The sequence below is a fragment of the Eubalaena glacialis genome, chromosome 5, assembly GCF_028564815.1.
Source record: "Eubalaena glacialis isolate mEubGla1 chromosome 5, mEubGla1.1.hap2.+ XY, whole genome shotgun sequence".
In the NCBI taxonomy this organism is placed as follows: domain Eukaryota; kingdom Metazoa; phylum Chordata; class Mammalia; order Artiodactyla; family Balaenidae; genus Eubalaena; species Eubalaena glacialis.
In genome coordinates, this window is record NC_083720.1 from 112,781,148 (window position 1) to 112,808,757 (window position 27,610).

Consider the following 27,610-nt stretch of genomic DNA (forward strand, 5'->3'; position numbering starts at 1 on the left):
AAAAAGGATCTTGCTGTCATTTATGTCATAGAGTGTTCTGCCTATGTTTTCCTCTAAGAGTTTTATAGTGTCTGGCCTTACATTTAGGTCTTTAATCCATTTTGAGTTTATTTTTGTGTATGGTGTTAGGGAGTGTTCTAATTTCATTCTTTTACATGTAGCTGTCCAGTTTTCCCAGCACTACTTATTGAGGAAGCTGTCTTTTCTCCATTGTATATTCTTTCCCCCTTTATCAAATATAAGGTGACCATATGTGCGTGGGTTTATCTCTGTGCTTTCTATCCTGTTCCATTGATCTATATTTCTGTTTTTGTACCAGTACCATAGTGTTTTGATTACTGTAGGTTTGTAGTGTAGTCTGAAGTGCGGGAACCTGATTTCTCCAGCTCCGTTTTTCTTTCTCAAGATTGTTTTGGCTATTTGGGGTCTTTTGTGTTTCCATACAAATTGTGAAATTTTTTTGTTCTAGTTCTGTGAAAAATGCCAGTGGTAGTTTGATAGGGATTGCATTGAATCTGTAGATTGCTTTGGGTAGTAGAGTCATTTTCATAATGTTGATTCTTCCAATCCAAGAACAGTGGTATATCTCTCCATCTGTTTGTATCATCTTTAATTTCTTTCATCAGTGTCTTATAATTTTCTGCATACAGGTCGTCTCCTTAGGTAGGTTTAGTCCTAGGTATTTTTTTTTTTAATATTTATTTATTTTTGGCTGTGTTGGGTCTTCGTTTCTGTGCGAAGGCTCTCTCTAGTTGCAGCGAGTGGGGGCCACTCCTCATCACGGTGCGCAGACCTCTCACTGTCGCGGCCTCTCTCGTTGCAGAGCACAGGCTCCAGATGCGCAGGCTCAGTAGTTGTGGCTCACGGACCTAGTTGCTCTGCGGCATGTGGGATCTTCCCAGACCAGGGCTCGAACCCGTGTCCCCTGCATTGGCAGGCAGATTCTCATCCACTGTGCCACCAGGGAAGCCCAGTCCTAGGTATTTTATTCTTTGTGTTGCAATGGTAAATGCGAATGTTTCCTTAATTTCTCTTTCGGATTTTTCATCATTAGTGTATAGGAATGCAAGACGTTTCTGTGCATTAATTTTGTATCCTGCTACTTTACCAAATTCATTGATTGGCTCTAGTTGTTTTCTGGTAACGTCTTTAGGATTCTCTATGTATACCATCATTGATCTGCAAACAGTGACAGTTTTACTTCTTCTTTTCTGATTTGGATTCCTTTTATTTCTTTTTCTTCTCTGATTGCTGTGGCTAAAACTTTCCTAACTATGTTGAATAATAGTGGTGAGAGTGGGCCACCTTGTCTTCTTCCTGATCTTAGTGGAAATGGTTTCAGTTTTTCACCATTGAGGATGATGTTGGATGTGGGTTTGTCATATATGGCCTTTATTATGTTGAGGTAAGTTCACTGTATGCCTACTTTCTGGAGGGTTTTTATCATAAATGGGTGTTGAATTTTGTAGAAAGCTTTTTCTGCATCTATTGAGATGATCATATGTTTTTTCTCCTTCAGTTTGTTAATATGGTGTATCACATTAATTGATTTGCCTATATTGAAGAATTCTTGAATTCCTGAGATAAACCCCACTTGATCATGGTGTATGATCCTTTTAATGTGCTGTTGGATTCTGTTTGCTAGTATTTTGTTGAGGATTTTTGCATCTATGTTCATCAGTGGTATTGGCCTGTAGTTTTCTTTCTTTGTGACATCTTTGTCTGGTTTTGCTATCAGGGTGATGGTGGTCTTGTAGAATGAGTTTTGGAGTGTTCCTCTCTCTGCTGTGTTTTGGAAGAGTTTGAGAAGGATAGGTGTTAGCTCTTCTCTAAATGTTTGATAGAATTCGCCTGTGAAGCCATCTGGACCTTGGCTTTTGTTTGTTGGAAGGTTCAGTATTGGTTTTTATGTTTTACCATTTTTACCTTGATGTGAAATGAGCAGTAATTGTATGTTTTATCCAGATGCCCAGAGACAGACTTTTACTTAATATGTGTACAATAAGGCAAGACCTAGAAGAATTCCAGACCCTTTAGTTATTTCCTATTTTCTCAGGCAATCTCAGATTTAATCTCTTTGCTGACTTCAGCATCCAGTTTGTAGTATTTTCATTGAATGATATTTTTTGTGTGATACTGTTCCATTTGATATTATGAACATTTTATTTGCAATAAAAATAGGATTGTTCCTTTCAAGAGAGAGGCCATATGTGATTCTTATTTGCAATTCTGTACTCATCTTTGTTCTTTTACATACAAGCAATCTCCATGTTTTCTTTTGTGATTGGGCATGTAATGAGTATTCCAACCCGTGAGGAAAAGACCATCAGCAAGACCGTACATCTCGCCCTTGTGGCTGTTTCTCTTCTTACTGCCATTCTTAAGAATATGTGACAAGCCAGTTGAAATAAAATTTCCTGTGTTTAAAAAATAAATTGTATCAGGAAGCACAGAATTGTGATTTAGCACTGAAAATAATATGTACTGCACTACTGTGAAGGCATATTCCTACCAAAAATGTAAGACATTTTTATATTAACAAGGTCTCCTTAAATGTAACAAAATGAACATCAGATTATAATGCAATTTGAGATTCTCAACATATGTAGTAACTTGACTGAAAAGGATTGATTAAAATCCTTTATTTTGTGACTGAATGACTTCATAACTGGCTTGATAAGAATAATCATTTGGAAACTCTGATAAATGATTTTTAAACTTTGTCACAGTTTATTTTAAACATAATGTTTTAAAACAGAGTAACACATCCAGTTTTGGTTTTCCTGTTCTTTCTCCATTATGGATATTGTTTTATGCCTTTTTCACTGAATTTTCAGCTTTGTGGACAGTATCACATACTTGTTGCCTTTAATATTTATAGTGATCGTTGCATTTTTCTTTGAGTGTTAAGTGTTGAAAAGGCTCCTGGGGAAAGTATTGTCTGTTCCAAGGCCTTTTCTTTCTTCTTTTCTCTTTAGTGAAAACCTTTTACCTATCCGGAAAAACAATATGTCAATTTGACTTCATTTAGGGATTGTCTTTACTATGGACTGTATCAGGATGGGTTTCAAGCTTGTTCCCATGCCCTCCACAGTAGGATTCAATGAGGAAACCCAGTAGAGATCTTGAATAGGTGCTATTTTTTTAAACTACTGCAAATCCCACTATCAGAAGTGGTGTTCTTACATTGAATAATTTAAAAAAAAATAGTTGCTGTTGTTTTAGAATGGTCCTGAAGGCAGAGAAGCATTTTTCTAATCTCCCAGACTGTAACACTTCAGTGATCACCTCTTTTCCTTACTTCATCTCTCTGTCTCCTCTATTATCTCCCGTCTTTCCATACTTATTAAGCACCTACTTAATAGGTGTACAAAGGAACAATATTTTTCTTCCAGTTTTATTGAGCTATAATTAACATACAACACTGTATAAGTTTAAGGTGTACAGCATCATGATTTGACTTAGATACATTATGAAATGATTACTACAATAAGCTTAGTGAACATCCATCATCTCATATAGATATAAAACTAAAGAAATAGAAAAAAAATTTCTCCTTGTGATGAGAGCTCTTAGCATTTACTCTCCTAACAACTTTTATATGTAACATAGAGCAGTGTTAATTCTATTTAACCTGCTGTACATCACATTCTTAGTAATTATTTATCCTGTAACTGGAATTTTGTACCTGTTGACCACCTTCATCCAATTCCCCTACCCACCATGACCCTGCCTCTGGTAACCGCAAGTCTGATCTTTTTTATGTGAGTTTGTTTGTTCGTTTTTGAAGTATAATTGACCTACAATAGTATGTTAGTTCCTGGTACATGGCACAGCAATTAGATATATCTATACATTTCAAAATTATCACCATTATAATTCTAGTTGTCATCTGTCACCATACAAAGATATTACATAATTATTGACTATATTCCCCACACTGTACATTTCAAACTCATGACTCATTTATTTTGTATTTGAAATTTGTACCTTGTAATCTCCCTCACTTATTTCTCTCCTCCCTTCTGGCAACCACCTGTTTGTTCTTTGTATGTGTCTTTGATTCAGTTTCTGTTTGGTTATGTTTGTTCATTTGTTTTATTTTTTAGATTCCACATGTAAGTGAAATCCTATAATATTTGTCTGTCTCTGCCTGACTTATTTCCATCCATATTGTCACAACTGGCAAGATTTCCTTCCTTTTAAGGCTGAGCAATATTCCATTGCACATATATACCACATCTTCTCTATCCATTCATCTATTTATGAGCACTTGAAAATAATGTGTATTCTGCTGCTTTGGTGTGGAATGTTCTATACATATCTATTAAGCCTACCTGGTCTAATGTGTCGCTTAAGGCTGGTATATCCTTGTTGATTTTCTGTCTGGATGGTCTCTCTATTGAGGTAAATGGGGTGTTAAAGTCTGCTACTATTATTGTATTACTGTCAATTACTCCTTTTATGTCTGTTAATATTTTCTTTACATATTTAGGTGCTCCTATTTTAGGTGCATATATATTCACAACTGTTATATCTTCTTGGAATAATCAGTTTATCATTCTGTAATGTCCCTCTTTGTCTCTTATTACTGTCTTTGTTTTAAAACCTATTTTGTCTGATATAAAGTACTGCTACCCTGGCTTTCATTTCATTTTCATTTGCACGTAATACTTTTTTCCATCCCCTTACTTTCAGTCTATGTGTGTCTTTAGATTGAAGCAGGTCTCTTGTAGGCAGAATATATTTGGGTCTTGTTTTATATTCATTCAGCCACTCTATGTCTTTGATTGGAGCATTTAGTCCATTTACATTTAAAGTAATTATTGATAGGTATGTCTTATTGCCATTTTGTTAATTGTTTGAGGGTTGTTTTTGTAGTTCTTTCTGTTCCTTTGTTCTTTTTGCTCTCTGCCCTTGTGATGACTGTCTTAGTGTTATATTTGGATTCCTTTCTCTGTTTTGTGTTGTATCTGTTATAGATTTTTGGTTTGTGGTTTATATATAGCTATGTATATAAATCACACATATATATGTGTATATATATATATATATATATATATATATATATATATATATATATAAAATTATTTTAAGTTGCTGATCTCTTAGTTTGAATACATTTTAACAACCCTACATTTTGACTGCACAACATTTACTGTTTTTGACATCATATTTTACATCTTTTTGTTTTGTGTATCCCTTAACTACTTATTGTGGATGTAGATGATTTGACTACTTTTGTCTTTTAGCCTCCATACTAGCTTTATAAGAGGTTGATCTACTACCTTTACTTATATTTGCCTTTACTGGTGAAATTTTTCCTTTTGTAACTTTCATATTTCTAGTTGTGGCCTTTTCTTTTCTGCTTAGAGAAGTGCTTTTACCATATCTTAGAAAGTTGGATTCCTGGTGCTGAACTCTTTTAGCTTTTGCTCATCTGTAAAACGTTTGATCTTTCCTTCAAGTCTGAATGAGACTGTTGCTGAGTAGAGTGTTCTCGGTTGTAAGTCTTTCTCTTTCATCATTTTAACTATATCATGCCACTCCCTTCTGGCCTACAGAGCTTCTGCTGAAAAGTCAGCTGATAACCTTATGGGATTCCATGGTATGTAACTTATTGATTTTCCCTTGCTGCTTTTAATATTCTCTCTTTATCTTTAATTTTTGACATTTTAATCACAATGTATCTTAGTGTCATCTCTTTAGTGTTGATCCTGTTTGGGACTCTCTGTGCTTCCTGGACCTGGAGGCGTGTTTCCTTTCCCAGGTTAGGGACATCTTCACTTTTTTTGTCTTCAAATATGTCCTTTCTTTCTCTCTTTTCTTCTGGGACCCCTATAATGTGAATGTTAATATTGATGTTGTCCCAGAGGTCTCTTAAACTATCTTCATTTTTTTATCCTTTTTTTTTTTTTTTCAGTTCAACTTGAGGGATTTCTGATACTCTGTCTTCCAGGTCAGTGATCTATTCCTCTGTATCATCTAATCTACTGTTGATTTATTCCAGTGAATTTTTTTTTCCAGTGAATTTTTAATTTCAGTTATTGTATTCATCTCCTTTTGGTTCTTTTTTAAATTTTCAAACTGTTTGTTAAACTTCTGTGTTCATCCATTTTTCTCCCAAGTTCTTTGAGCATCTTTATGATTTTTATCTTGAACTCTTTATCAGGTAGATTGCTTATCGCCACTTCACTTCATTGTTTTTCTGGGGTTTTATCTTGTTTCTTCATTTGAAACATATAAAGCAGCAAACATTTGATACACACAACAACACGCTTGATTCTCAAAAATGTGTGCTAAGGCAAAGAAGACAGTTATTGTATGATTTGCAAGTACATGAAACTTTAGAGGCAAAACTAATCTAGATTTATAGAAATATATAGAATACAAATATATAGAAAAGCTCTTCTGCTCTCATGGAATTTAGTTCAATTTTAGCAGAGAGGTAATATCAGTCTTCAAGTGTGTTCTGAACAAGTTCATGAGTGACAAATAAGTACCACCATCTAAGAGCTAGAAGGGCTGGTAACAAAAAAGGAGAAATTCATCTTCTCTATCAGAAATGGTAAATGGCCAGACACAGGACTGTAGTCAAGCCACAGCAATATTTTGTTCAACCCAGGTGGTGGCTTATTTTTCTCCCTAAATTAAATATTTTCTGACATTTGGGAATTGGGAGATTTCACATGAAAATAAATATCAATTTTTGACCTTCTCTTGAAAAGACCAGAATCCCCAGTATCCTGAAGCCTGTTTTCCCTGCTGGCAGTAATAAGTTAAAGCTGAGTGCCTTAGTCTCATCAGGCAATCTCTGGCCTCCTCCACCCATCTAGCTCCTACATATGTCCATACTTCTTGCTTTTACCAAAAAGCGTCTGAGCTAATGAGCTCTGATATGTACATCTCTGACGCCTGTTTCCTTTCACTTTTCCTCTGGTGCCTTGCTGACACCATCTTATATCAGGCCCCCAGTGATACATACTCAGCAGTCAGAGAGCCTCCTACAGAATCCACCTCATTCCCATCTCTCCCACTCAGTGCAACATGCCTTTGCCAGTAGGCAGCATCCTATAGGTCAGGATGAAAGTTAAGAGGAGAGGCAGGGTCATTGCCAGAGTGGGAGTCTAAAGTAGATGCCATAAGTTATAGGCCTAAGACAAGAGGGTCAGGATGAGTAAAGAATTTTCAGAAGTGGTGGGTAAATAGAGAACAAGAAGGCAAAGTACAAAGATGAACTAAAAAGCGGATTGGAAATGGCCAATAAGCACATGAAAAGATGCTCAACATTATCAGACATTAGGCAGGTTAAAATTAAATCCACAGTGAGACACCACTACACACCCACTAGGATGACCAAAATTAAAAAGACTGACAATACCAGTGGATGTAGAGCAACTGGAATTCCCGTATGTTGCTAGCAGGAATGTAAAGTAGTACAAACACAGTAAAAAACAAGATCTTACTGTATAACACAGGGAACTATATTCAATATCCTGTGATAAAGCATAATGGAAAAGAATATGAAAAAAGATTATGTATATATATGTATAAGTGAATCACTTTGCTGTACACCAGAAACTAACACAACATTATAAATCAACTATACATCAATAATAAATAAATAAATAAATAAATAAACAAACAAATAAATAAATAAAATGGTACAGCCACTTTGGAAAATAGTTTGGCAGTTAATAGTGTATGCAGGTTAAACATACACTTACTGTAGGTGTTTACCCCGCAGGAATGAAGACATGTGGCCATCAAACCCTTTTACATGAATGTTGATAGCAGTTTTATTCATAAGCCCCATACTGAAAACAACCCAAATGCCCACATGTAAGTAATGGATAAACAAATGTAGACTGTCCCAGGGTCTGAAAGAACTTTTTGAAGTGATAGAAATATTCTACATCTTGATCGTGATGGTGGCTACACAGGTGTGTATAGTTGTTACAGGTGTGTATAGTCGTATATAGGCATGTGTAGTATATAGAACTATATACTTAAACTATGTGTATATTATTGTAAGTAAGTTTTACCATAATAAAGTTGATTAAATGAAAATACTTAAAAATAAAACAGGACAGGCAGTCATAAGAGGGAGACAAATGGACAACCAAGACAGGAAGCAAAGCAGAGGTGAGCAGCAAAAGGCATAAGCTATTATAAACAAAGACGACAAGGTGCTAACTTGGGGCCCGGATAGATTCTTGAAAATCCTCCCAGTGAAATTGCAGTTCTAATCATACCAATTGTCTTATTATCTCTGTAAGTCCTTGTTAATTCTTCTCTTATGCTGGTAATCAGTCTGTTTCCTAGAAACTGATATGACTTCCTTCTTTCTTCTCTAATTCCTACCCCTAAATCAATTGCTGTTTTTCCCTTGAAGTTATCTCTTTACTGCCCCTGCCCTAGCTTAATAATTCTTGAATGAATCTGTATCATGCAGTTAAGACCTTGGTTACTTTCTAGTTGGGTTGCTTTTACCTACAAGTTTACTGTAAACTGGTTAAAGGAAGATTTCTTATATTTATACCCTTGTTACCTCCTTTCCCACATCCCATGCAATGTTCAGGGAAATGTGTCAGCATATGTCTTTAATTTGTCCCCTCTTTTCATCCCCCCCCCTCACTATCCTAGGTTGTTGTCTCTTGCATGGTCTATTGCAGTATTTCTTTTCCTTTCTTATAGCTCCTTGTTGTCCAGACAGCAGTGAGATTGATGCCTTTTTAAAGTAAATCAGATGATTGTACTCATTTCCTTTAAATGCTTCTATATCTTCCCATTGCACTTAGAGTAAAATCTAGTCCCTCCCACCTCGACACTGTCTTCACCATCCACATTTCCCCTACGCACTGTGCCTCACCAAACCAAGCCCTCTCCCAGCCCAGGGCCTCTGTGCTGCTCTTCTTTCTCCTAGAATCCTTTTCTTTCCACTCTTTCTATGGCTTCTCATGCTTCAAAGTTCAACTGGAATGTCATTCCTCTGAGACCTCTGCAAAGGGGTATCCGCCTCCCTGCAGAAAAAATATTTTATATCACATAACCTTGTTTATTTCTTTTCAGGGAACTTAGCATATCTGAAATCTACCTTGATTATGTATTTCTTTAATGGCTTATCGTTCATCTCCTTCCATCAGTTAATAACCATCAAGAAGACAGAGATCTTTTCTACCTTGTTTGTTGCTATATCCCCAACACCTAGCATGGGGCTTGGCTTTTTGAAGACACTCAATAAATAATCATTGACTGAATGACAAGTGAAAATATAGTGGGCAAATAATAACCACTCGGTGTTTGCTCTTGTTTTTCCTGAATTTTCTTTTCCTAAAGCTCTTTTTTTTTAACCTAATTTTTACAGGTACTTCTATTGTGACTATAAAAGCTTTTGCTACTGACTCAGTTCGGGACAACATTAAATATTCAATTTTTAGTGGAAATGAAGATGGAGTTTTTTCCTTGTGCTCCAACTCAGGTAATCCTTCTCTACCTTCTAATAGCTTTATTTTCTGCTCCACCTAATGTTACTAATAAGACATACTTCTGCAAAGAAAACTCAAAATTTGAAAGGTAGAAATTGTTAGAGGTAAATAATTTAAAAGGTAAACAACAAAGAGTTTTTTATGCTGGCTGATGAGAAATCAAGAACTATTTGTTTATATGTACTCCTTAAGAATTCTATTCACATTTCTAAATTAAATAGTACCTATCCTACCCTACTTGTTATTTGATGATAACATGGTTTCTACTTATGATTTACCTATCCATTTGGGAGAATTGGAGATGTAGTAGGGAGATCAGTGAGAATGGGTTTGAATTGAAAATAAGCACACATGTGTAGCCTTAGGAAATTTTCATCAGAGATTCTTCTGATTCGCCACTTAATGTCAACAGTGCAACAAAAAAGGATGGCTGGAAAGGTTTCTATGTGGTGGTAAAGAAATTACTTCCAAATACAGCATGTATTAAATTTAGCTTTAATAAGACCATTGTTGTGCTTTAAATGAATACCAATTGATTATTTGGAACATGCTTTTTTTAACTAACAACTATGTAGTGGATATGTATCTACTGCTTCGTTGTCAACCTCAAGAAGAATGTTTTTAATAATTTCTATATTACCATACAACTGCCTTATTTAATCCATACTATGTGCACATGGGAAGAATTGAGAGGGCTCATTTCTTAAGCAAAAGCCTTCTCATCCAGGATAGCGTTACAACTTTTTGGTCCATGCGGCCTTTGCTCAGCAACCTCTCTAAGGTAGCCTGCAAGATGTCTTCATCTCTTCACCCTATCATTTGGTTAAAGGGTGATGCAGGAAGCCTGTTGGCAAGAAGGACATTTGCAAACACCACCAAGCCTTAAGTTTCTAGCAGTCAGGTGTCTGAGGGTTCTGGGAAAGGAGCTGAGATTAGAACGTTGAGGAAGAAGGTGAATATCAGAGTATGCACATTTTCCCAGGTCACCCAAATCCTTCCACCATCATACACCTAACATGGCCAAGGTTTGGCCTTATTTTCTACAGTCTCTCATTAAAATGCAGATAAAATATGCCTAGGGTTAGTTCAAAGAGGTCATCCACAGAAAACTCTTTATTTTTTAATTAAGTAGTCATTTATTTAAGTTGAAATGTATTTCAAAATTTTATTGTGAAATAGCTACAAGATGATATGTTGAAGTATACAACTGTTTAATGGACAGTAGTAAAATAAAAGCCCATGTCTTTGCCACCCATCTCCAGAGATGAGACATCGCTAGAACCTCAGGAAGCCCCTGTGTGTCCTTTCCCTCTCACATCTGTCTTATTTCACCCCAGAGGTCATTGGCAAATCAGTAATCTGAATTTGGTATTGATCCCTGCTTTTTTTTCATTATAATTTTCCCACCCCATTTGAATCCCTAAAAAATGCGTTATTTAGTTTTACTTTGATTTAAACATCATAATAGAATTATGTTGAATGAACTCCTCTATGGCTTGATTTTTTGCTCAACATTTTTACTATGATGTGTAGTGCATAAGCCATTATGAACACATTAAGGAAGAATAGCAAAGAATGATATGTACCTGCTGCCAAGGCTATAAAATAGAACACCACCATTATCACCGATGCTCCCTTTGGGCCCTTTTGTGATTGCATCTTTTCTCTTCACTGCCCCAGGCTGATTAATGCCCAGACTTCAAGGATAATCATCCCATTGTGACTTACGGTAAATGTATTCCTACAAATAGGAATATAGTAAAAGCATTGATTTGCTTTGAAATTTACATAAATGGATTCATACTCTATGTATTCTATTGATATTAAGTTTTTAAAATTCAAGTTAGAATCACCCATGTTAATGTGTGTAGCTGGGTTCTTTAATTTTCATTGCTTTACGGTATTCTATTGTAAGTCTATATCACAACTTATTTATCAATGTGCTGTTGATGGACAACAAGTTTTCTCTGTCTGGGGATATAATGAACAATCTTGTATGTGTCTTCTGGTGCACATGTAAGGAGTTCTGTAGGCCCTAGAGTGTAGGTTGGGCATGTATCTCAGAGGGTGCCTATGTTCAGCTATACAGATAGTACCAAATTGTGTTATGAAGTGGTTCCTCCGACTTTACATTCCACCAGCATTGAATGAGAACTGTCACAGTTGTTCATGTCCTACTTTCTGTTGCCAATCTGGTGGGTGTGAAATGTTATCCCACTGTGGCTGTAACTTACATTTCCCTTAGTACGAATATTTGAGCATTTTTTTAATAGTTTATTGACTATTTCTGTTTTCTTCTGTGTGAAATGTATATTGATATCTTTTGCCTGTTTTTCTGCTAAGTTGTTTGTGTTTTTCTTGCTGAAGTGTAAGGATTTTTAATATATTTTATTAGTGTTTATCCTTTGTTTTTTGTTACTTTTTTTTTTTTATAATTTGTGACTTGTCTTTCACTTTCATTAAGGCACATTTTGAGTTTAACGTTAGAATGAATCAGTCTTATTTTATGATTTGCCTCTTTTGTAGGCTGTTTAAGAAATTCTTCCCCACCCTGAGATCATGAAGATATTCTTATATTGTCTTTTAAAATTTTTATAGTTCTCCTGTGTTTCACATTTACATCTTTAGTGCATCTAGGATTGATTTTTGTGTTTTACGTGAGTTAGAGATAGCTTTTCTTTTTTTCTTTTCCTCTCTTCTCCTCTCCTCTCCTCTTCTCTCCTCTCCTCTTCTCTCCTCTCCTCTCCTCTTCTCTCCTTTCCTTTTCCTTTCTTGTTTTTCAACCAGGACTCCCAGTTATTCCAATGGGCTTATTACCCTGTGATCTGCAGTACCAGCATGGTCATACATCATGTTTCCTGACTCTACTGGACTCTCGACTCTTTTCCATTCTTCTTTTTGTCTATCCACACACTGACACCACACTGTCTTAATTACATTTGCTTTATAAATCTTCATATCAGGGAAGCAGCAACCCCACAATATTTACCCCATCTTCATATTCTTTCTCATGAGTATATTAGCTGTTATTGTCTATCTGGCTCTAATATAAAGCATTGTATCCACTTGTTAAGTTTTACACACACACACACACATGCCTATTGGGATTGTTTTTCCATGGAAAGGATATTTATTCATGAATTTTGGGATTACATACAGCTGTTCACACCTTAATGCATGTAACCCATATAACTATGACATAGACATTTGATTTCAGGTGGAAACTTACCTTAATTAACAACAACAACAACAAAAAATCTCAAAAAAATCATATAGCTCCAATCTAGAATTTAAGTAACTTAATCATCAGGACAAAGTGTCCTTCTTTTAAATCTCACAAAGTCCTGCATAGCTATGCATTGTAGGTAATAATCATCTATGAAAACTTTTCTTGATTGACTTTTAAAAAAATTGTTGTAAGAACATTTAACATGAGATCTACTCTCTTAACACATTTTAAGTGCACAAAACTGTATGTTAACCGTAGGCATGGCACTGTGCAGCAGAGCTCTAGAACCTGCTCATCTTGCATAACTGAGGCTTCATTTCCCACTAACCAGCAACTCCCTGTTTTCCCTGCCCCTACCCCTGATTCGCCTGACAACCACCATTCTACTCTCTGCGTCTGAATTTGACTACTTTTGATACCTCACATAAGGGGAATCAAGTAATGTTTCTTTTTTCTGTGACTGGCATATTTCACTAAACATACGTCCTCAAAGTTCACCCAGGTCATATATGGCAGGATGTTCTTTGTTAAGGCTGAATAATCTGTCATTGTAGGTATACACCACATTTTCTTTATCCATTCATCCACCAATGGACATTTAGGTTGTTGGAATTTTTACTGGAATTATATTAATTCTAAATATCAGTTTGGGGAAAATGTGTATCTTTACAGTATTATTTTCTAATCCAGGAATAATATGGATAATCACACCAATTATTTCTTAATAATTTAATAAAATTACTGTTTCTTTAATAATTGTAATAAAGTTTTTTCTATAGCATATTTTTTGCTAGATTTAGTCTAAATATTTTATACTTCTTCTTGCTGAGGTAAATGAAAATAATGCTTTTTCTATTTTTTTTAAAATATTTGTTTGATAGGGACCATTTTTAAAGTCTTTATTGAATTTGTTACTATATTGCTTCTGTTTTATGTTTTGGTTTTTTGGCCGCGAGGCATGTGGGATCTTAGCTCCCCGACCAGGGGTCGAAGCTGCACCCCCTGCACTGGAAGGTGAAGTCTTAACCACTGGACTGCCAGGGAAGTCCCCAAAAATGCTTTTTCTGACAGTGTTGGTGTGTACACTTGAAATTAGCTTTTATATTTTGATTTTGTATCTAGCAAACTTGTAAACTCTTATTGATTCTGATACTTTTCTGAACATTCAACATATACAATCATCTGAGAATGACCATTTTTCTCTGTTTGTTGGAAGTTATATAGTTTTTTCTTTCTTTTAGTGGTTAGCCTAGCTATTTTGACATCTACAATTAAAGCCTAACATTAATCAATATCGTGCTCCTAAATAATATATGAGACTTAGAATTCTTTATCTTCTAATATCCCTTTTCCAATTTATAAGATTTTTTGACCACAATTTTAGTTCTTTCAAATTAAGCATTATTAATATTTTAAATTTACCTGCTTCTTTGCTACTCTCTTTGCTAACTGTTCTTTCTTCCATCTCAGACTTTCCTCTGGAATCATTTTACTTCTACCTAAAGTACATCCTTTTGTGAGAGTCTGTTGCAGTAAACTCTCTCAGATTTTAGTTGTCTAAAAAAGTCTTGAATACTTGTTTTTAAGAGATATTTTTGCTGGGTTTAGAATTACAGGTTCACAGTTATTTTCTCTTATCATATTTAAGCTATTACTCTACTGTCTTCTGGTTTCCACTTGTTGCATTAAGAAGTCAGCTGTTGATCTAAATACCACTTATTTGTACCTTTCTTTGGAACTCCAGTTAGACAAATATTGGGGTCATATCACTCTCTCCTACATCTTTTCCAATTTTTCATCTCTATGTGCCTCTTCTCTTCAGCCTAAGGAACTATATTTTTCATTTCCAGAGGTAATCTTGGGTTCTTTTTCAACTCTTTTTGGTCTTTTAAAAAAATAACCTTTTGTTCCTTGCTGATGCTTCCAACCTTCTTTTTTATATATTTAAATATTTAATAATTACATATTTTGTGTCCAATAATTTCTGCATCTTAAGTCTTTGAAGATTTATTCTGCTATCTATGGATTTGCTGGCTGTCATTCATGGTGCCTTGCTTCTCTGTGATTTTTGTGCTTGTTAACTATAAGCTACTCCATTGTCCTGGAAACTTTTTCTCTGAGGATTTTGAAGCCTGGGTTGAATTTGTTCCCTCAAGGGAGGATGTGTTTTTGATTCTGCAAATCACCTAGACACTCATCAAGCAAAGCTGATGTAATGGCTTACATTAATTTTGGGGAATTTAAAAATATATATATCTATGATAGTATAGCTACCATAAATTCAGGCTTAAGTTAATGAATTCTCAGCAGAGACTTTTTCTCTCTTTCAACTAACATCAAGGTCAAGAAAAGCAAGTTTCTGTGCATTCATTTTTTTAAAAAATTTATTTATTTATGGCTGTGTTGGGTCTTCATTTCTGTGCGAGGGCTTTCTCTAGTTGTGGCAAGCGGGGGCCACTCTTCATCGCGGTGCGCGGGCCTCTCACTATCGCGGCCTCTCTTGTTGCGGAGCACAGGCTCCAGATGCGCAGGCTCAGTAATTGTGGCTCACGGGCCCAGTTGCTCCGCGGCATGTGGGATCTTCCCAGACCAGGGCTCTAACCCGTGTCCCCTGCATTGGCGGGCAGACTCTCAACCACTGCGCCACCAGGGAAGCCCTGTGCATTCATTTTTATTTTTATTTTTATTTTTTAATATTGACCACTAATTTGGAGCATATGTAGCCTTTAGGTTTACAGCTTTATTTTGGTTTTCCTATTGGATCTTTCACCTTTTGTGGGTTCAGGCTTCTTCCCTTGTTTGCCACACCCTGTGCAGTTGTCAGAAGTGAATCTCAAGGAAGAGGTTATGTTAAAAACCCTTAGAACAAAAACAAGCTTTTAGTGCTTGCTTGCCTCCATGAATTACTGTTTTCATTTATTTTTTTTTCCTCTGAGGATTCCTTACTACTGTAGCAACTCAGTAATGCATTTCAACACACACACACCCATGCACAATTTATCAAGCATTTTAGTTGTTTTTATGATGAGGATTGTTCCAGTCTGTAGTTTACCATACTTTTGTCAAGAAACATTTCTAAGAATCTTTAATTATAATATTAAATTCATCTTTCATGCCACATAATCATTAAATTTGTGTCTAAAGGCATCTAACACGGGTTTTATCAATGTATATTTTTTAAAACATATGCCAGTTAAAATAGAAAACTGGTATGTATGACAAATCAGTAAACTTGATCTCTAATGTTGTAGTCACTTTTCTTCAGGGTAAAATGTGAGAAAACCATTTTATTAGTTATTGGTTTAGTAAGTTATGATTAGATGGCTCTCTGATGAGAACTGTGTTTTCTGTCCAGTTGTGCCCGAGTGTGCCCTGTTCCATAGTCACAAACCACAGGTTTACTTTTGCATCTAAACTTCTTGTCACTATAACTTAAAAACATCTACTACTCACTGTTTAAACCAGAAGGAATTTTGGAGTTTGACTATTTGACTAACATTGTCTATGTAAATAACAGATGGTGGTTTTCATTCCATTATTTGGTAGATTAACATAAAACAAAATGATCAAACTTTCAGTGTTTCAAGGATGTAGCTTTAGAGCAGAGAGTTTAAAAGCTTTCGGATAACATAAATGTTTATCACGTTCTGCTTTGGGTGTATACATATGCATGTGCACAGTTTGTAATTGAAGTAACTCGCTTATGCTATCAAACATTGAGTATTTGAAGAATCTAAATCTCATTTTGATGTGTACTTTAAAACTTGGACAAAAGCTATACAAGTCCATATATCAGAAGGAAAATATTACTACAGTTTTCTTCTCAAGTTATTATATAACTGGCACGCTAACATATAAGAATGAACAAAAAGTTGGTATTTGTGAGCCTCTTAGTCTAAGGAAAGCATGGACTTCTGCCCATATATTAGACAGAGCCCAGTAGTACTTTCATCTCACTGGTGACAGTAAATCCTCGATGTCTCTGAGAAAAATATACATAGATCATCCAAGGCGAATTGTGGATCTAGTAGGTGTGCCAGCCTTGAATCATCTCACAGACTGGTTATTGTCTTTTCTATTTGCACAACTTTCACAGCATGTGCCAATTATTATGTCAAAAATAAAAACCAAGCAAGGAAAGCATTAGAACTGCAGATCCATTCCAAGTGCAAAATTCCAATTATCAAAGCCTAAACACAAGCCTTTTATTTAAAAATCCACTTTGATCTGCACTGTAATTGGCACACTTTCTACTAAGTGACACTGGCAATTTAGTGTCACGTTTCGATTTTATTATTCTTTACTAATAGTAACAGAACATGGTAGCAAGCTGAATGCCCTGTTTGGTGGAGACAGAGCTCCAGATGAGAGCTTTGGGTCCACCTAGACTGGGGCTTCTCTGCTCAGCCCTTGTTCCACAGAGACTTCTAAAAACCATCTTCTTTCATTAGCAGCTCATCAACATGCATTTTAATGATTCTTCAGCTGCCAATCCTTAAATCTACTCTAAATTTGCTAAGAGGGGTTTTGGTAACATCAGACAGTGGTTTGTAAAAGTAATTTGGTTTTCTGAATTGACAGCTAAATCTGATGACAATAAATGAAAGTGAATTTATGAAGTTTCAAATCTGGCAGTATAGTGAGTTCTTCATATAGTATATAAATATTTATTTTTTCTTAATAACAGAAGCAATAAAATCCCCCCAAAACACTCAATGCCAAAGTTAGACTTATTAGAACAAGATATGATTACTATTAGTATCCAGGTAGGTACATGATAGCCTGAAGTTTCCTTGGCCTACGTTGGTTCTCTAGGGGAACTGGTTCAGATAGAGCAATCAGAACTGTGGCTTCCAGGTCATATTTCCAGAAACTGTACAGCTTCTTCCACCAGAAGAGCAAATTTTAATAGTCCATAGCTATTAAATGTTCTCCTTCTACATTCAGAGCTTATACAGGTATTAAATCGATATCTGATGATGGAGGGCATGAGAGACACATGCACTGTGTCACTCTTCCAGCAACCCTATGGAGCCATTATTCATATCCCCGTTTTACAGAAGATGAGACTCAGCTCGACAGAAGCTGAGTCACTTACTGCAGGTCACAAGCTTAGTAGTGGGGGAGCCAGATGCTTTACCTAAATGAAGCAGCCAGGGCTAGGGTTTAGGTTTGGTTTCAGGTTTCTCAAACTCCAAATCAGTACGCACTTCAGCAGACTCCACTCGATGGAATTTCTGACAGCAAAAGCTTAGTAAATCATGACAGTGGAATAATAATAACAATAAATTCAGTAAGAAATTTAATTGTAAAACGGAAGAAACAAAACAGAGTAGAAACTAGAGAAGGGAATTATATCAGGGGAGGAATTTTCTTAGTCTGGGGAAAAACTTGTGCAGGGCATAAACCTCAAGGCTCAGTTTCCCTCACCTGGTTCTACTTGTTACCTGGGGGTGTAACAAATATTATTGGGTGCTTCCATGTGCCAGACCCTGAGCTAGGGATTTGGGAGATGGTGATGTAAGAGGTAACCATCCTCACTTTGTGAACCTTCTAAACCAAGAGGAATAACTCGGCAGAAATAGGTGAGCAAAGGCCCTGCAGGCACTTTCAGAGAGTCTGTTGGGGGCAGACGTGGTGATGGTACAGGGCTGGGTGGTCTGGAAAGAACCCTGAGGATGCACAGAAGTGGGGACAATTCCAGATGGATGGAAAAGTCTGCAGGACAACTCTGAGATGAGCGTTTGAGGAACAGAACATGTATGAGTCTTACAGCCAGAGCAGACAGAGCAAAGGGGAGAAAGAGAAGAATGAGATTTCTCAGGTGGGAGAGGCTGGAGCAGGTGGTTCTGGGGAGGCTAAAAATGCTGAACTTCATCATAATTGCTGTGGAAGCCAATCAAGGGTTTTATGCAGGACAGTCACAGTGTTGTTTTTTATTATTTAATGCAGAATGGGAACTGGTTGAGTGGGGAGGCCAATTAAGTAGACTAACACAAGGGACAAGGTGGGAAATGCTGGTGGCTTGGAGGAGGGCAGCAGCAGGGAGATGGAGAGGGTGGATTCAGGAGATGTTTGAAAGGCGGACTTTGCAGACATGGGCTAAATACGGAGACGGAAGGATGACTTAAGAGAGAGCGCCCAGATTTCAGATATTCATGGCTTCTTTCCCTCCTACATGTTTGAACCATGTAAATGTCTGCCTGTTCTCATCTTTTTTCACAATGACCCCGGGCACTAGGAAAGGGGGCCCAGCCAGTGGGAGGAGTTGAGGGACGGGTAAGCATGTGAGTGTATGGGTCAAAGGTGATTTGAGACTTTTTAAATAAAATAATTTTCCTTTTTTTTCTCTCTCTGGAAATAAAAATAGGAGAACTCACTGTGCAAGAACCCAAGTTTCTGGATTTTGAAGTCAGAAATGAAGTTCAGCTCATCGTTTTAGCTGAAAGTAGGGGGCATAGAGCCTACAGCAAAGTAGCAGTCTTCATCAAAGATGTGAATGATCATCCACCGTGCTTTGGGCAAAGCATTTATCAAGTATCAGTGTCTGAGGGCCAGTTCTACAATGATCACATCATACAGGTAACAGAAATGTGTTGTGTGTGGGGGAGTGTGAATTAAATTTTAAATCTTTCCTTGGCATATACAATATTTGATGCACTGTATGGAACTTTAGGTTGAAGGAAGTCTGGAGTTTCTGAGCTCACTCTCCTTCCCCCACCCATTTCGTGCTCGGTTAGACCCACCTGCTTTCTCTAGGGCCCCCGTAGAACACTAGCAGGGAATCTAGAGGGGCACATAAAGCAGCTCACCTTACACATGTGTACAATTCAGTGGGGAAGTCAGAAGACTAAGTATACAATTTAAATGCAAATCACTAATGTTATAATAGAAGTGTATGTTGAATGTCATGAGAGAAAAGAGGAGGCACAGACTGTTCCTGGAGGAGAGCGTCAGTCTTCATGAAGAACGAGGTTTGCACTCAGTCTTAAAGGGCGAGCAGGCATTTGCCAGGTGGAGCTGCAGCCAGATGAGCATGGCAGCAGCACAGACACATGGAAGGGCCCCCTGGTTTGGGTTTGCAGGTGTCTCATGTGAAAGTCATAGATCTGCTGTTTCAAGACCAGCCCTGAAAAAAGAGGGTCTGTTCACATGGCAGTCTTCTTGTTCAGGCTCCAAACCCACCCATCCTTGATAGACTCTACCTGCTTCAGGGACTGGTGCCCATTTTCACCTTTCCCTTCATGGTTGAACCGATGCTTTGAATTCAATAACCTGGACATTACAACACCTACAGGCTCTCGGGAATCTGCCAGGAAATGGGTATTAACCCCCATCCTGACAGTCAGCAGCCTAGTGGGACATTCCCTTTGGCCTCTGTAACCCCACTGCCATGACCCAGCACCGCATGACTTTCTCTCTGGGGTAGATGGGGGCAGGGATCCAGGTGATCCCCTAGGTTACTGCGCAGCTACCTTCACCTGAACATATAAAGACACTTTCCTTTGATTCCTGCCCAGTTCAGATGCACATGTTCACCTCTGATGGTGCAAACAAGACCAGTAGAGGCTCAGCTGTCTTGGAGTTTTAGCTCTGTGCTCCCCACATGGTCCAGGATCCCCGGGATTTCCTACATTATTTCTGCCCATTTATTTTGTATGATTGGAGCCTAATTGCTCCAGGTTCCAGCCTGTTCCAGAAGTGCTGCACCTTTACTCTAACCATGACAGAGATGCTTAAGAGGAAGGTGAGGAGGTGAAGGTGTTCTCTTGTTCAGCCCCCGCACCCCCAGTGATGCCTGTTCAGCGGGGATCATGGATGCCTCCAGCTCCACTGCGGGGCCTGCTTGGTCACAGAGGACTCCTCCCTGGGGCGCTGGTGCATCACGCTTTGTCGCACATGCTAACCTGGACAGAGCTAGACCACTCATGTGGAATATGTGAAAGTGAGGACCCCATTAAAGCCCATGTACACCCGACAGGGAGACAGCCTGACCTGCCAGTGGTTCAGGTGATAAAACCTTCGAGAAGGCCCAGTCGGAGACGGATACAAGGAACTTTGTTCTTCGTATTTTTAGATCATTTAGTTTCCAGGAAACTAGAACTGCCATTTGCCTGTATCCTGTTCAGATAGACAGGAATGTAGAAGGCTCTGGAGTTCTTGCTTTTTGCTACCACACTACCTACGTGCCCTCCTTTTGGTTGCAGGCCCACAAACTCCCTTTAGGAACTGACCCTCCTCTGCCAGATGCAGTCTTGGTGGGATTGTTGGTCAAAGTGGTGACCTCCCCCCCACCCCACCCTGCCACAAGCTGCTGTCAACTGCCTCGGTCCCATAGAGACTTATTCTCCCTGGAATTTGAATCTTGGGTGGTAGGACACCAGACAGAGACATATTAGAGCTGATTCATCTTGATGGCAATAGATCAAAGAAGCTGTACCCTAGAGCTGTTCAGGTTCTTGTGCTTCACCTGGGCGCTGTCTTTCTGCTATGTTTCTTTCCTGGTGAAGTTGGCCATAGTGGATTTGTGTTGCTGGCATCCAAAGACCCTAACTGATACGCCTCCTGGGAGGCCTACTCTCTGTAACTCTTTTAAATGTACGGCCTAGGGGACATGATGGACTTTATTCTGCTGGTATGCAGATAAGTTTCTCTTCCTTGTGATCTCAAAGGGAACTGTCTATTGCTGCCTTTCTGTACCAAATAGCTGGTGTGTGCCCTCCTGATGAGGTCCTGATGAGGTTCTGGATCCCCTGAGAACTCTGGCAGCAGTGTGAAGGATAGATTGAAAAGGAAGGGAGTTAGAAGCAAAAACCCACTAGGACATCAGTACAGTCACCCAGGAGAGAGATGACAGGGGATGGGAGCTCAGGCCAAGGCTGAGGGGCCTAGAAGATAAAAATAAATAGAAAGAGGGACTTCCCTGATAGTCCAGTGGCTAAGACTTCATGCTCCCAATGCAGAGGGCCTGGGTTCGACCCCTGGTCAGGGAACTAGATCCCGCACACCACAACTAAGAGTTCGCATGCCACAACTAAAAGATCCTGCATGCCACAGCTAAGACCCGGCACAGCCAAATAAATAAATAAATAAATATTTTAAAAAATAAATAGAAAGAAATTAATCTGTCAGCTTGTTCTTAAACAAGATCTTGAATCCACTAATAGAATTAGTTTGTGATTAAAATGTAAAGCAGACTAAATAATATATCTCAATGTAGAGTGATGCAGAACTTTTGTTTTATCTTCAACACTAGTACTTGGGCAACTCATCAAATAAATCACCAGGATCTAACTTTGTTAGCACTAAATCTAGATTTTGTTTCATTTAGCGCAAAACATGCAGTACTCCTACTGAAAATTACTTGGAAATCCTTTCAATGAATCTGCAGAATAGTCTTCTCACCCATTATCCACTTTAATATAAATGTAAGCTTCAGCCATGGCTAATATTCCTTTGGTCATTGTCTTTAAAGTGTGTTTGACAATGTGATTCTTTCATAATGCATTTCTCTGAAAAACAGGCTTAACCCATTCTGCAGATTCAATCCTTACCTAATGGAGGAGTTGCTTCCTAACAGGTTTTTGCCACAGACCAGGACAGTGGGACAAACGGCCTCATCGAGTATTCTATTCTCTCCAGCAACCAAGGACAAGTGTTCCAGATGGACACGCTGAGCGGTGTGCTAACAGCAAGTGCATTTCTGGATTATGAGTACACCAGAGCCTACAGGTTTGTCCAAGACTCAGATCCATTTGACCGGCTATTCTGCTTTGTTGCCCCACAGTGCTTACCCTGCAGGCCTCTTTGAGTAAAAGCACACTCATAAAGTTGGACGACTTCGGGAAGAAAACCTAAGAAACTGTGAACCTTGTTTGTCTCTGGGGAAGTTGTCACTTGGGAAGCCTGGGGTCAAAGGGAGGCTTGACTTCCTTATCATGCATTTCAGTCTGCCTTGTATTTGTATGTTCTTCCGAAAGGCCATGCACAGACAGTGTTTCCTTTAATCCTCACAGTCACCTCCAGAGAAGTTCAGTTAGGCCTTTTCTCACTCACTAATGAGACAAGGGACATGCAGTGTCTCACTCAGGGTTACAGAACCATTTAACCATTAATCATGGTCTCACTGCCAGGTGTTCTAATGCCAAGTCACACTGTTTCCACCCTACAAGCTACAGAGCAGACCTTCTATTGAGGGAAAAAACAGGAATAAAGATACCCGAGTGTCAATATACTCCTAGGCCAGACTACTTACATGTTATATGAAGAAAGTGCAGTGTATTCCTGTGGTTGAGTAGCAAGAGCCAATTAAAATGGGATCTGTTGCTGGGTGGACTGGATTAATTTAACTCTGAAAAACTTCCCAACTCTAAATGTTTGATTAAGTGTTTAGTTCTTTTTGTTTAATATATTTCAAAATATTACTTCAAAGGTATTTTAAAAGTTTAGTTTAAGACCTTACCCTGTGTTAACTAGTATAATTTTTTCAGGATTATTTTAGTGTAATCAATTGTCATGATACTTACTATATAAATATATTAAAATCAATTGTATAAATATGTTATATCTATTCCTGCTACATTGTATCTATAGTAATTTAAAATGTAAAGCTTTTTTTTTTCTCTCCATAGATGGCTGCAGGTAAATCTCAGCCTAGTTGCCACCTGAGTGATTACAAATTCAGAGATTCTTGAAGGTCTGCTATGTTCCAGGAACTAAGCATTTCCTGATTGCAATGACTTTCTGTTACAATGTTCTTACTCAATGGAGCATAATTAACAATTAAATTTAACTCCTTTCAGCATTTTCCTATTTGAGTCACAGTTTCAACGTTCCCATTCCCAACATTTAAATTGGTCCCAATATTTAAAAGCGCCCCTCTCCAATTCCTCATGAATTTAAGCTGGGAGAAGCAGGAACTGAGAGAAGATGAAATCTGCACACACTGCCACAGAGAGACTCAGAGGCAACCACACTCATGCTCACACACACACACACACACACACACACACACAGTCTCCACTGTCACCGAGGCAAGGGAACATTTTGAACCCCCTGCGTCTCCCGGTTTTCCCCCTTCCCTGCCCCCTTGTGGCGTCTCTGCCTTTTTAGTGCTTTTCCTGACATTTAAGGCAGTGAGAAAAATAGGAGGATTTTCCCCAGCCTGCTAAACCTTTAGTGAATGTTTTGGAAAAGATGTCATTTAGCTTTTAACTTTTGTTTTTAACTTTTGAATTTCACTATTTTGTCTGACAGAGGAAGATATTCCCAATTCTAGCCCTCTCTTTTACAGTATAAAATGACGGGGAGGAAGATATTGCCAGTTGTGATTCTACTCAATATAAATGCATTAAATAATTTTTAGTTCTCATATTAAGCCACATACAGGAAAACTCAGTGGACAGACTATGACAAATTAGTTCTTTAGTTCTGTCTGACTGATATTTCTGAATTTTAAAAACTATTTACCAAGCATGAGACTGGGGATATAAAGACACATGAAACAGTTCTTGTTTTCAGGGGACTCGAAAATCAAGTGCCCTAATAACCCATGGCAGGAAGCATAGTAATAATCACAATAGGTGCCATTTATGGAGCACCTGCTTTACCGGTTGAATTCTCATAACAGACTTAAGATCTACAGAGTGAGGAAACTAAAATTCAGAGATGTAAAGTCTTTTGCCAGGAATAGGCAGCCAGTAAATGTAGAACTGAGATTCTTGCCTGTGTGAATGGTCATAGTAGGGCTTCTTACTGTACCATGTGAATGAATCTTTAGAGTATATACCTGTATGTTTACAAAAACAAAACAGAAAAAACACTTTAGAAACTTAAAATAGTAATATAAAATAAGTTCCAACTCACAGTCGTGAAATAACACGTCTAGTTGTGAGCATGCAGAGATGGGATTTGAATCACTGCTCTCCACTGCTTGAGTTATAACTGATGGGGTGAGATTTATCCCTGCTTAAGTTGGTAATCAATATTCATGTAAGTCTTATAAAACTTTAGGGCAAAGATTTAGTTAGTCTTTTCAGGGACTTTAAATAAAAACGAGCAACAAAAAAGTCCTAGACAAATTTAAATGTTTAAAAATTCACTTTCTGTAGCATAAATATTCAAGGTCAAAGAGCAGTTATTGCCAGGAGCAATGCTACACTCCATTGAATACTCATTATGACTGTGAGAGAAAAAATAAAAAGCAGTTATATACAAGGTAGGAAATGGGCTGAAATGTTAATTATCTTTTCCAAAATACACGACTCATAAGCAGCAAGGCTGGGATTGGAACCCCAGTCTGTTGAGTCCCCATGGAAAAGGGAATAAAGGCTTTCCAGGCAAGAAGCATGAGGAAGGACATGGACACGTGAAAGTGTTTCGTATATTTGGAAGTAACAAGTGGTACAGTGCACCTGAGAAGCACTTGAATGTGGGATTATAAAAAAGAGGCTGGGGGTGTGGAGGAATAGGAGGAAGATAGTCAAAATGTACAAACTTCCAACAAGATAAGTACTGGGGATATAATGTACAACATGATGACTATAGCTAACACTGCTCTAAGATATACAGGAAAGTTGTTAAGACAGTAGGTTCTAAGGGTTCTCATCACAAGGGGAAATGCAGTTTTCATTTTTTTTGCATCTATGTGAAATGATGGATGTTAACTAAACTTATTGTGGTAATGATTTCACAGTATATGGAAGTCAAATTACGCTGTACACCTTAAACTTATACAGTGCTATGTATCAATTATATCTGAATAAAACTGGGGGGAAAATCTCACTCAGTGATCTGATAAATGAAACAAAGCAACAAAAAAAGAGTCTGGTAGGTCACAGGCACATTTTAGAGAACTTTATATGCCATATACTGGAAACTGTACTCTATTCTGTAGGCTATATAAAAGTGTAAGCAGTTGAGTGCATGCTCAGATCTTTATTTTTAAGGACATCTGGTAATGGATGTCTTGCAAGACAGAGAACCAGCATCAGACAGACCAGTTAAGCTAGACAACAGCTGACAAAGGTCTGTTATGTGGATGAAGCTGTGAGGATGGGAGGAGGGGACATACTTACTAGTTGATTCAGATACGGAATCCATAGGAACATGGTGATCAGTTGAATTTACTCAACAAAGAAAGAGGTAGAAAATGCTTCTGAAGTTTCCACATAGAAAAGGCAGGAAGAAGAATAGATTGGGATTGGGATTTTTTTTCTGGGCATTTTGAGTTTGAAGGGGCAGTGTAAGAGCAAAAGTAAAGATACTCCTTTGGCAATTAAAAATAATGATCTGGAGCTCAGGAAAGAGATCTTCATTCAGGATTTAGAGTTGGGCTTCATCCAGGGAAAATGTGTAAAATGGAATTACCTAGGACACTATGTGAAATGAGAATTGGGGGATTATCACCACTTGGGGGCCAGACAGAGCAAAAGCAGCCAGCAAGATAGATTCAGGGACTACAAACATCAGAACAGAACCTGGAAAAGGTGGTTTCATGGAAACCAAGAGGAAAGGTTGACTGCATGAAAAAATAAGCTTTCAGAATGTGTTTGTTTGGATTGGAATCTGCAAAAGTACTCCTTAATTTAAAGAGTTTGCAAGGAATATACTTGTCCCAAATTGTTTCCTAACAAGATAAAGTACACACTGTTGCATTTGTAGGTTAATTAATACAAAACGGTGAAGTTAATTTAAAACTTAAATTAACTTAATTTAAAGTTAACAGATTGATTTTCTTTTTTTTTTTAAATAAGAGAGAGGGACATTTTATGATAAAAGAACTAATACATGCAGTGTACATAGCCATAAACCTTTACATACCAATCAACAGTACAGCCAAATACATAGAAGAATATCTTTTTTTTTTTTTGGTGTGATGATATTTTCTTTTTAACATCTTTATTGGAGTATAATTGCTTTACATTGTTGTGTTAGTTTCTGTTGTATAACAAAGTGAATCAGCTATACCTATACATATATCCCCATATCTCCTCCCTCTTTTATTTTTAATTTTTTAATTTTTTAAACATCTTTATTGGAGTATAATTGCTTTACAATGGTGTGTTAGTTTCTGCTTTATAACAGAGTGAATCAGGATAAATATACATATATCCCCATATCCTCCCTCTTGCATCTCCCTCCCACCCTACCTATCCCACCCCTCTGGTCACAAAGCACTGAGCTGATCTCCCGGTGCTATGCGGTTGTTTCCCACTAGCTATTTTACATTTGGGATTGTATATATGTCAATATCACTCTCTCACTTTGTCCCAGCTTGCCCTTCCCCCTCCCCGTGTCCTCAAGTCCATTCTCTACGTCTGCATCTTTATCCTTGTCCTGTCCCTAGGTTCTTCAGAACCTTTTTTTTTTTTAGATTCCATATATATGTGTTAGCATATGGTATTTGTTTTTCTCTTTCTGACTTACTTCACTATGTATGACAGACTCTAGGCCCATCCATCTCACTACAAATAACTCAATTTGGTTTCTTTTTATGGCTGAGTAATATTCCATTGTATATATGTGCCACATCTTCTTTATCCACTCATCTGTCGATGGACACTTAGGTTGCTTCCATGTCCTGGCAATTGTAAATCGTGCTTCAATGAACATTGTGATATATGACTCTTTTTGAATTATGGTTTTCTCAGGGTATATGCCCAGTAGTGGGATTGCTGGGTCGTATGGTAGTTCTATTTTTAGTTTCTTAAGGAACTGCCATACTGTTCTCCATAGTGGCTGTATCAATTTACATTCCCACCAACAGCACAAAAGGGTTTCCTTTTCTCCAGACCCTCTCCAGCATTTATTGTTTGTAGATTTTTTGATGATGGCCATTCTGACTGGTGTGAGGTGATACCTCATTGTAGTTTTGATTTGCATTTCTCTAATG

The 27,610-nt window shown here is 37.7% G+C and overlaps 1 protein-coding gene across 1 annotated transcript in view; it reads left to right on the top strand.

Annotated features, from left to right (window-relative positions):
• Positions 1-27,610, top strand: part of DCHS2 (dachsous cadherin-related 2) — a 305,470-nt gene that overhangs the window by 257,721 nt on the left and 20,139 nt on the right. The window contains exons 15-17 of the mRNA XM_061191590.1: positions 9,368-9,481; positions 19,088-19,299; positions 22,298-22,449. Of these exons, the coding sequence (XP_061047573.1) occupies positions 9,368-9,481; positions 19,088-19,299; positions 22,298-22,449 (478 nt within the window). The remainder of the gene's footprint in view (positions 1-9,367; positions 9,482-19,087; positions 19,300-22,297; positions 22,450-27,610) is intronic.